The sequence below is a fragment of the Hyaena hyaena genome, unplaced genomic scaffold, assembly GCF_003009895.1.
Source record: "Hyaena hyaena isolate Hyena2069 unplaced genomic scaffold, ASM300989v1 scaffold_520, whole genome shotgun sequence".
Lineage (NCBI taxonomy): Eukaryota > Metazoa > Chordata > Mammalia > Carnivora > Hyaenidae > Hyaena > Hyaena hyaena.
Window position 1 is genome coordinate 1,065,630 of NW_024081152.1, and position 11,134 is coordinate 1,076,763.

At 37.5% G+C, this 11,134-nt stretch overlaps 1 protein-coding gene across 2 annotated transcripts in view; it reads right to left on the reverse strand.

Annotated features, from left to right (window-relative positions):
• Nucleotides 1–11,134, reverse strand: part of TMTC1 (transmembrane O-mannosyltransferase targeting cadherins 1) — a 272,886-nt gene that overhangs the window by 145,534 nt on the left and 116,218 nt on the right. For both annotated transcript variants that reach the window (XM_039255271.1, XM_039255272.1), the window contains exons 6-7: nt 5,655–5,736; nt 3,201–3,304 (exon numbers count right to left, since the gene is read on the reverse strand). In XM_039255271.1, coding sequence (XP_039111202.1) covers nt 3,201–3,304; nt 5,655–5,736 — 186 coding nt within the window. The remainder of the gene's footprint in view (nt 1–3,200; nt 3,305–5,654; nt 5,737–11,134) is intronic.

Consider the following 11,134-nt stretch of genomic DNA (forward strand, 5'->3'; position numbering starts at 1 on the left):
AATGAGATTGGTAAATTAGATACAAGTTTGTCCAATGTCTTACAACGCAATAAAACTGTAACATTTGAAATAAATCTCAGAGAAAAGAAATAATCACTCCTATCATATTTCTGTGTGTTAGGTTCTAAGTTGACAGAGTTGTAAAATATAGTAGTATAGATGTAATTAAGATCAATTTGTATTCCTCTAGGTTAGACAATGTCCTATATTATACAGTAAATGTCACACAATCATCTGTTGTCTTATTCCCAAGTCTTTGATAATTTTTAATAAAGTATTCTCAAGAGCAAACCACAATGATTTGCATCCCAGTGTTGGTAAATAGAAAATGTCAGGGTATTTCCTCCTAGCTAAACACATGGAAATAGATTATCTAAAAGTGAAGGAGGGGTGCCTGCGTGGCTCAGTTGGTTAAGTGTCCGACACTTAGGCTCAGGTGGCGGGTGATTTCACAGTTCCTGGGATCCAGCCCCACACTGAGCTCTGCGCTGGCAGCACAGAGCCTGCCTGAGATTCTCTCTCTCTCTCTGCCCCTCCTCTGTGCTCTTTCTCTCTAAATAAATAAATAAATAAATAAAAAGTGAAGAAATCTCAGAACTATAAAGTCACCAGATATCATCTGAAACAAAGGAAAACTTGACCAAGCAACTCTTAAAATGATTAGGATTTTTTTAAACTACATGTAATGAATAACTATAGCAATTATTAAAGAAAGAGAAAGGCTGAGAACTCTTACCTGATAGTAGAATAAGTTATAAAATACTTGCAAGATAGAAGCAAAGATGCTATAAAAGGTGTTTGGAGTTTATAAACCCAGTGAAGGAAGTGAAGCATTAATGAGACAGATTGACAAAGTGGGATGACAAACCTGTGATTAGTAATGACAGGCTCACAAAGCCAGCCAAATCATAGCTAAATTGCACAGCTAATGAGAAGAAAAGAAAAACCAACAGAACCAGGAAACACACCAAGGTAATCCAATTTAAGAATCATCAGTCTACCAGAGGTCAAACAATTACTCAAGCAGAGTAGAAACCTGACTTGAGAAAGGCATTAAAGACAATTTTCTGGATGCTCAAAAGAGCCAATTATAACACAGCTATCTTAGAGGAACGTGAAAAGCCATTGAGAGCAACTGTCATTGAAATGTCCCTGGGTTTCTGTGTATTTTAAGCATGAAACACAGAAGCAGAAAGATATGTTTTTTAAGAAAAAAAAAAAAAGGAAAGGTGTTAGGATATTGCGTTCTATCACATGTTGACTGAATCACCTGAGAATAGTCATTTAGATGCATTCATCAAAAGTCCTGGATGAAATGTATATCAGATCCCTCTGGAAAAGGATATATATGCCTTGGAAGTGAAAGGCAGAACCTGGCAAATGACTGGCCCAAGGTACACATTTTGCCAGAGGTTCCACCAAAGAATTTTCTTCTGCCACCAGAAGAGATACAAATTCAACTGTCAGCTAAGCAGTACAGACAGGAGGGCAGTGAGTCAGAGACCAAAGGCACCCTGTCCTGACACTAAGGACTATGAGGCAGGCACTTGTTTACTGATGATAGAGATAGGAGTGAAATAACTGGCTGGTGAGTTCAGAGTCTTCTGCTCTGGAGCTCAATGTAGCTATTTAAGGAGCTACAGAAACCGAAACAATTTATCAATGAGCTAAAAATATCCACAAAAGGATCCAGGAAATTTTGAGAGCCAGAGAGAGATACCTAAAAAGGACAAGTAGAATGCAACATTAACAAAATGCTGGGTTCAAGATGTCTTGATTAATCAAAAAAACAACGTTTAAAAAAAAGATGAGGTATAAACAATAGTTTATAGGTCCATAGACTACCTCGAGGAGATTAAGCCAACACTAGAGGCTGGGTATCATATGATTTCTGAAGGCAGAGTCAAGATTCTTTAATACAAATACATGTCAGAAGTAAATGGAAACAACTGTGACATAATGTTTTTGTAAAAATGGATTAATCAAATTGGAAGTTATCTTTTTTGAAAGAAAAATTATCTTTAAAAAAGAACAAAATAAAGAAAATAAAGAAAAACATACAAGGCAAAGAAAGTAGAAATGTATCAATTAAAACAAATTAGATAAATAAGTCAAATAGAACAAAGATCACTGCTTGGCATAGAAACAAAATCCAACTATGTGCTGTCCCTAAGATACAAGTAAGCCAAAATATAAATGGACAGTAGGTCAAGGTTTAATTTAAGCTTTATCATGTCTTTGCAAACACAAAAAAGTGAAAGCTACAATCATGAAAATGATATTAGATGTGAAAGGTATATATAAAAGTATAAAAAATTAATAGCAGTGCATCTTAATGTTTTAACATAATAGCAACACTATATCCTGAAGAAAAGTCATGAAAATCGTCAAATATAATTATATCTGAAAGCCTTAGCAGGACATCACAATGGACTGAACAGGTAAGGAATTAAAACCTTCTCAATAAACCAGATCCCCTGATCAGCATTACTTCTTGATCCAATATCTCTAAATCTCTTCAAAAAAACAGTGTCATAGAATTAGCAGTATCTTAGCAAAAATCGTTCATTTCTGTTTTTCACTTTCAACTTCTCCACTGATTCTACAGTTTTATTTTTTATTTTTTAATTTTTTTAATGTTTTATTTATTTATTTCTGAGATAGAGTGACAGCGTGATCAGGGGAGGATCCGAGAGAGAGAGAGGGAGACACAGAATCTGAAGCAGTCTCCAGGCTCTGAGCTGTCAGCACAGAGCCTGATGTGGGGCTCGAACCCACGAACCGTGATATCATGACTTGAGCCAAAGTCGGATGCTTAACCAACTGAGCCACCCAGGCACTCCTACAAATAATTTTAATGCTCAGTCAACTTCTATAGGCTTCTCTGTGCATTGTTCTGTAACATTTCCCATATGGACCACTCAGTAGACATTTTCTATTGATTATACGAGCTCAATAAAATACTTGTTAAAGAAGCAAATACAGACCAATATGGGACCTATAGCAATAAGCCTGGCAAAACCATCCCACCCACTGAAATGAATTCCAAATGTATAAATAGTAGTTTCTTTTTTTCCCCTCACCCTGGACGGAATACAACCCTTCTTTCCTTAAAATGCAAAAGCAAACTATCATTTAATATTATTTAAAACAATCTATTAAGTACCATGTTAAGTTAAAAAAAAATTATGTTTACCGACCTTGTAAGAATGTAAGGCGAAAACGAAGCTGGATTATCCTGCTCTGAAAAGAGGGGCATAGATCCTCCCATTATCCAGAGACGGAAGTACAAAATGACAATCACCTTCGAAGAAAAGAAGATTTGGTAAGAAAGCCATTGCTCATTGGGCATAAGCCCCACCTTTCTGGAGGACACTTCCAGATGCTTTACAAATATTTTGTTTCAGAGTGGGCATTTCTATAACATTCTAACATTCAAGATGAGTAGGCAAGATGGAAACAGCTGGGTAAAGAGAAGGGTATAAACAGTGAAGGTGTTGAGGGAGAGGCAAGCAAATTCTTAATTACAGCTGTCAGGATCAAGCATTTACCAGCTGCTATCCCCTGAGCTAAAGACTCCCTGCGGCCTCACAGCAACCCTAGAGAGAGAAGAGAAAGCTGAGGCTTCCAGGTAATTTACCCAGAATCCCACAGTTAGTAAACTGCAAGATCCAGGAGTTCAACTCATGTCTTGTCCAACTGCTTTCTTAACCATTTAAATAGCCTCATGAAAGTTAATTTAAAATACAATAAGGAAGACTGCTGGGTTTTGAATAAACACATTTGAAGTGCTCCAACCCTCCAGTGCCTTGAAGGAGAATATTCATGAAGGGTTATTTCAACAAATCCCAGGGCACAGCTTTGGGGTCACCCGCTGGAATTCTATCACTAAATGGTTGCTATCCCATTGCCAAGGTGAATAAGAAAGCCAGAAGGAGAGACATTTCTGTGGGGAGGAGTTTTGTTTATAAGGGAGTTTGCCCAAACAGGCCTTCTAGATGCTTCTTATTTCAATAGGACCAATTACATTGTTTTTATTAAAGTCAGAGGAAAACCTTTGCTTGAATAAAAAAGCTAAAGGATTAATTTTGGAGGTAGTTAAGGCTGGATTTTTCCCCCATGAATACCACTGACTTCTTTTATAAATATCTTTTATATAAATAACGTCAAATCCAAAATCCTAAAAATAAGTGTATGGTGTCAGCCAAAAGCCTATCAACAGTAAACAATGCCTCGGCAGCAATGAAAAATGGTCTCAACACTCACAATGTCCTGCTCAAACAAGTTAAATTCTTACAGACTTTATAATGGAAAATATCAACTATAACTGTAACAGGACAAGTATCCTGAAAGAATATAAATTACCTAAAATACTATGAAGAGGAAAAAAGCTGTGATAATTAAACAAGAGTAGGAAGATAAATAGTAGAAAGGGCTTTGATAATAAATTTTTAAAAGAACAAATGGATTAATAATTTATAATTTTCATCACACCAATGATGTCAAATTACTTGCATTCCCATACAATTCTAAGAAAATAAATCACTTCTGAAACCAGTGATGAATCAACCTAGCTCTGGGCACAGATACTGGGGAACACTTTAGAGAAATGTTTTGCCCCTTTTGTTCAGACTGTCCAGTCAAGGCTCTCCACCCTCATCGAATTTTTCCATACTCTTCTTCTGTGAACATGCTTTAGCGTCAAGAAAAAAAAAATCACATTAACTGGTGACATTACAATTCAAAGACTTTTCATAAGTTTCCTATCAAAATTTATCATAAATGTTGACAGAAATTTATGGGAGACAGCAATAGCATAACAGACTGGTCTCCTAATCTTAAATTCTAAGTCCAAGAATGTAAGAAAATGATTAATGTGACTGTCCCCAGAGATGGCCACTAAAGATTGCTGTCCTCTTAGCACGTGCATTCTCCTCTTCTCATCAAGAATGAAGTCAACTGCCACTCCTCTTAAATCTGAGTTGGTCTTATGACTTGCATTGACAAAGAGAATGTTGTAGAAGGCACACTACATCAGTTCTGGGCCTAACCCTTGAGAGGTCCTGCAACTTTGGGCTCATTCTTTTAGAACCCAGTTGACATACTGTAAAAAAAAAAAAAAAAAAAAAAGTCCTGGCTACACTGCTAGTGAGAGGCCACAGGGAGAGACGCTAGAGAAGGAGATACCACAGATACCAGCTGACAGCTACAGGAACCTGCTTGTGCAACCCTAGTCAAAACTCATGATGAGCATTAGAATCATCCAGCTACATGCTGTCCAAGCTAAAGTATTCAGGGTAAATATATGTGGTTACTGTTTTAAGCCACTAGGTTTGGGGTGGTTTGTTGCGCAACACCAGATAACTGATACGACCAGCTTTGTGCTGCTGAGACAACTCAGGAGCAGCACCTTGAAAAGGACACGTAAATTACTATAGTTCATCCTTTCTGTCTTTGAGTTCCCATATTCCCAAAAGGCTTTCAGACACACCTTCCAAGGCCTCGTAACATTTATGGCATGTAAACTCTCTGATCCTAAGATCATGTTGTTAGAATGTATTGCTGATTCTATTAAATAATCTGGATCATGTCTCTGAGCCAAATTAAAATAAAATACCCCTTATGAGAGATTTTAGAAGCATATCTATACTTACATAACTTATGACCAAAGTGGCCCTTTTTAAGAATGGCCTCATGGTAAGCAGGAAATTTCTATTGCTCCTTGCTGTTAGGTATCTGAAAGAGAAAAGAAAAAAAAATTAAATAAGTGTTAGAGGCCATCACACATAATGTTCTCCATTCAATGTGAATAGGCCGTAGCTTGAGGAAAGGCTAGAAAGCATCATAGCTAAGAGCAAGGCTCCTGGAGCCAGGCCACTTGGATTTCAATCCCCAGGCTGCTTAGTGTCTATAAGGCCTGGAGCAAGTTTCTTAACTTCTTTGCACATCTGTTTTTCTCACTTATAAAAAGGAGGATAATAGTAGTATCTACTCTATAGAAAAGCTGTGGGCAAAAAAGAAAGAATAAATGGAGCAAGATCTAGCACTGTTAGCTATGAATATTACTACCCCATCTACCCAATAACCCAGGCATTCTGGAAACTATATGGTTACATTGGACAAAGGGATGATCTTAAACAAATTAAGAGTTAAGCTACTTAATTTGAGAGGCACTCTGTTTTCAACCTACAAAATATCTCACCCCTAAAAAAAGAAAGGCTGCCAAGGTTGCCCAAGGTTAAGAAATTCACCGAAGGTAACACCGGTAGTCAGCATCAGTGGTGGGATCAGAGCTCACCAATAAACAGTGCACAATTTTCTCACCTGCCTATGGCCTCTGGAACCAAACTAGGTTATAAGAATGTCAGCTCCTAAAGGGACAGGAACTTATAAGGACCCTGTGTCCGCCATAGCTCACTCACTTGTACAGAGTGGGAGCTCCATATTTCCACCTATAAGGCACATGATTGGCTGGCTTGAATAAAGACAATGAAAGAGATGCAAGAGAAAGCTATTAACAAATCCCAAGCAAAATCCTAAAGCAAGGCATGTTCACCTACATGCTAATTTCTGTATTTTAATCTACAAAGTGAAGGAAGCAAGTCAAATCAAATTATGTAATCCAGCAAGCAGTTCCTACCTCATCCTTACTTTCCCCATTTTTCATTTTTTTCTTTTACTCTACTCAATCCAATTTCTCTTCAAAGTATTTCTTCCTAGAATCTCTTAAAATTGGCACTTGAATGAGGTCCTTTTACACAAAGGGAATATTCTATTGGAGAGAGATCCCTTTGTAAAGCCTGAGTGGGTTACTATTACAAAAAAGTGTCCATCTTGACAACTGCTTATAAAACATATATGGTTCCTCCACTTTGTAACAGTTAAATATGTCCAAATGGCACTGTAAGGAAGCACTATAATGTCACTCAGAAGCAGGTCCTCTCTTCTTGCTTCCCTTTTCCTCTTCCTGGTTCATAAACAGCTGTGGGTCTGACCTTTCAAGTTTTTAATGAGTGGAGAAAATGAGGTGAGCCCCCCAAAAAAAACACTAGAGTCAGCTTTTAGCAAAATCTGGACTGGCTCCATCCCCAAGCACTGCACTTAAACCTTGCAAGGAGGAAGGCCAGGGATACTGTCTGCTCTCACAACACAGGTGTATCACTAATGTCCCAAAAATAGGCTTAAGGGAGTCCACTGCCTCCTGAATCTGTACACAAGATTTGTGTATGTTTGCATCTGCGTATTCTCTGAAGCAAAATCCTTGGCTTTGATCTTTAGTGTCAACTGGATGAATGATTCCGAAAAGGTTAAAGCACTGCTAAGTGTCTTGTCTCAGCTCTGCCTCCACTATTAGTATCATTTTCAGGATGACTCAACAAAGATCAACCCTGGATATCTCTCCAATTCCTTTATAGGATGGAAGATAAACAGAAGCAGGGAGGGAATAGCAATGTGGGAAGGAAAAGGTGCTGGGGAGGCCTGCAACTTCAACGCATCTGAAAGAAAAAGTGTTTCTTGGGTTGCTCTGTTTTTGGAAGCTTCATTTCTCAGGTTCTCTCTGTTGCTGGTTTACTTTATTTTAGCACAGTGGAAAAAGTTAGAAATGGCTTCCTCTCTATAAAACAACAAACCACAGGGTTTAGGATTTTTTTTCAGTGTTAAACTTAATTCCTAAATTCTGCATTTTGTTTCACTGAAAGCTCATTATGATGGTTATTTCAGGGAGTAATATTTATAAAGCGTCCCATTGTTTAGAAATTTTTCCTCCATGATAAATTCCATTTCCTCAAGAGATTAAGTTCTTTCAGACATCAAATCATTTGCTCTTAAGATGTAGCATCCCAAAGCTCAGAAGGACATATACAGCAGTGGTTGAAAAATGACCTCTTTCAAGATTTCTATTTCTAGTTTTTGTCCAATAGTAAAAGAGAAAATAAGCCAAAATAATATATGCCCTTTTTTACTAAACACTAGGTCAGAGGCTGAGATTCCTAAGCTCATTACACAGAAGTACTCCACGAGCGGAAATCTCTGTATCCCTTCCTCCTCCCCAATTCACAATAAAACTAGATAGTGGAATTCTCCCCATTAGTCTATGACATATGTATGGTCTGTAAAGTAGAATCAAACAGCAACAGCAAATAATTACAATATTATTATTAACAAATGTCATAAAAATTCCATATAATATATGCCAGACACAAATCTAAGTGATTCAATTGTTATTTACTGCTTATAACATATTTCACAAGGAAAAATATTATAATTGGTTTTTTTACAGAGGAAGAGACCAGAAACCAAAAAGTAATGCTTAGCTATTCTATTGGATTCTCTCAGCTATTCATTTCAATCACAAGCTAAAGTGTCTGTAAGCGCCTTATAAACAAAAGGCACTATGCAAATGCCACCACTGATAATGTTCAATTTCAGTCAGTCTCCACTCTTTTCCCTGTGACCCAGAGAACATTCCAACAACAAAGCCAAACCACTGAGGAACCCTCTAGAATGGGAACCAATGGTTCTACTCCTCTGCTTCCAATTCATTGGTTATATGACTTCTAACAAGTCCACAAGGAGCTTTGTTTTCTTCTTTTATCAGTAAGAGTTGGACTTAAAATGGTTTTGGTCTAAAACACTGTGTTCTTTGGATGATCTTGCCAGCTGATGACATCATAAATGACAACTAAAGAAAAAGAGAGAGAACCCTACTGAAATTTTTAAAAAGAAATGCCAAGGGATTAGGATGCAGCAACTGTTAGTTGATGGATCCTCACACTTGAGTAGACCCTTCATAATCTGCAGTTGCACATGAAAAAATATTTTAACATCAGTTTGAGGTGTTGGCATTATCAAACCCTCCATTTTTTTTTAAATGTTTTATTTATTTCTAGGAGAGAGAGAGAGAGACAGCGCGAGCAGGGGAGGGTCAGAGAGAGAGGGAGTCACAGACTGAAACAGGCTCCAGGCTCTGAGCTGGCAGTCAGCACAGAGCCCGACGCGGGGCTCGAACCCACAAACCGCAAGATCATGACCTAAGCAAAAGTCGGACTCTTAACTGACTAAGCCACCCAGGCGCCCCTGAAACTCTCCATTTTTAACAATTTCTGATTTTAGGCAAATAAAAGCAAAAGACCAAGATTATCCAAAGTAAATTCCCTAACCTTTGGTCCCCTACACCCCGTATTTTCTATTTTTCAGACATCAAATTTTCTACTAACATCTACCTTCTCAGTTGATTGCGTTCAAATATTCAGAGCGAAATGGGACTTCCTGAAGTTCACCTCCACAGCTTCTCAGTCATCACCCAGTGAGGTCCCAGCTGAGATCAGGACAACCAGCCACCCTAGACCACCCACCATAATCCTGAGTGTTAAATAAGTGCTCATTATTTTAAGCCACTGTGTGTGTGTTCCTTATCCTCCAGTGCTAGACCAGGGTGGAAAATGAATGCTCAGTTTGGGATACAGACAGCAAGCTGGAGGAGGAAAATCACGTGGACGGCACTATTTCCCTTAGCCTTAAATACTGTTGGTCTAAATAAAATGTTATATTATACTTTCCAGCCCTTCTAGGGATCTATAAAAATCTGTTATTTTTGCCTTAATACCAGCTCCTGTGGCAGACATCTCAGATACAAAGAGTTGTAACTTTTTTTTTAACATTATACCGATAAATTATAAAAAGCTTGAAGGAGAGCAGAATACATGACCCTAAAATATGCCACTTTGGCATGTGGATTATTTTAAACTGAAGGCAATCAAGACCCAGCAGACTCCAGAAGAACTTTAATCTCTCCCTTACCTACTATCTAAAAGAATTTAGAGAGGAAGCCTTTCTCAGAAAGAAAGCTATACTAGAGGTAACTTTTATCTGAATGACCTATCTGTACCACAGAGCAAATATGTAGAGCAAATATGTAATTACCAAACATCAACTCTTCCTATTGTCTTGTGAATTACCCTCCTCCCCTTCAAAGCTCCAGGCCCCTATCCCATTCTTTAGCTCAGGAAGGCAAGTAGGCCTGGACTGCCTGACTTGACTTTGGGTATCAAATTTGTTTTCTCCTGTTAATCTATTTTATGTCAATTTAATTATTAGATCAGCCAAAGAAGCTAGAAGGGTAGAAGAAAAAATTCCCCCCCATGAGCTATATATAAAATTCCTTCTAGAACACCAGTCATACTAATTTAATTTCTATTGTTCTTTCAAGGTAATAAAGGAGATTAATAAAGAGTCATATGCCATGAATAATTGTTTTTCTTTAAATTCAGAGCTTTTTAAAACAGGAATTCAGGAATCTGCTTCCATTTGGAACACAAGGAAAAAGGTTTGTTTGTTTGTTTTTCAATTGACCAAAGTAACAAAAACAGACCTCACATTTGAAAAGATTATAAGATTAACAAAAACAACAAAAAGAAACTTATATGTCTTTAAGTTCTTCTTTAATGCACTCTCCTTGAACCCATAAAGTGCCTCATCTAAATCTTAAATAATGAAAGGCATTGTGAAGAGGGTGAAATAATGAAACAACCTTTGATGTCTCCTTTGATATTCAAACGCAGTCTTATGTAAAAGAGGGAACAATTCTAAGAAGGTAAGATGCATTTCTCAGTTCCATCTACTCAAAAACCCCAATTGACCTTTAATACCCCATTTTGTAGCTATAGTAAAGTTTCTTCCAGAAATTTTACTTTCTAGGCTCAGTGTGTCATATACAAAGTAATATGTGATAATAAAGACAGAAAAGGCATAAGAGTATCATTTCAGTTCTCTTAACCATTCTGAAAATGATAGTTAGAACTGGAAGGGATCAGAATAGCTCAGGTCATTTTAGGGAAAAAAAAGTCCAGAAACTGATTTGCAAAAGATCAGGGTCTTTAGGTATCAAAGACCAATGAGTTTAGGCTTTATTGATTAAACCTAGGGTCTCCTTCAGCAACATGCAGAAGAATGAAACTAGATCATTTTCTCACACCATGCACAAAAATTAACTCAAAATGGATAAAGGACCTGAACGTGAGACAGGAAACTATCAACACCCTAGAGGAGAAAGCAGGAAACAAACTCCTTGACCTCCACCGCAGCAACTTCTTACTTGACACATCCCCAAAGGCAAGGGAATCAAGAGCAAAAA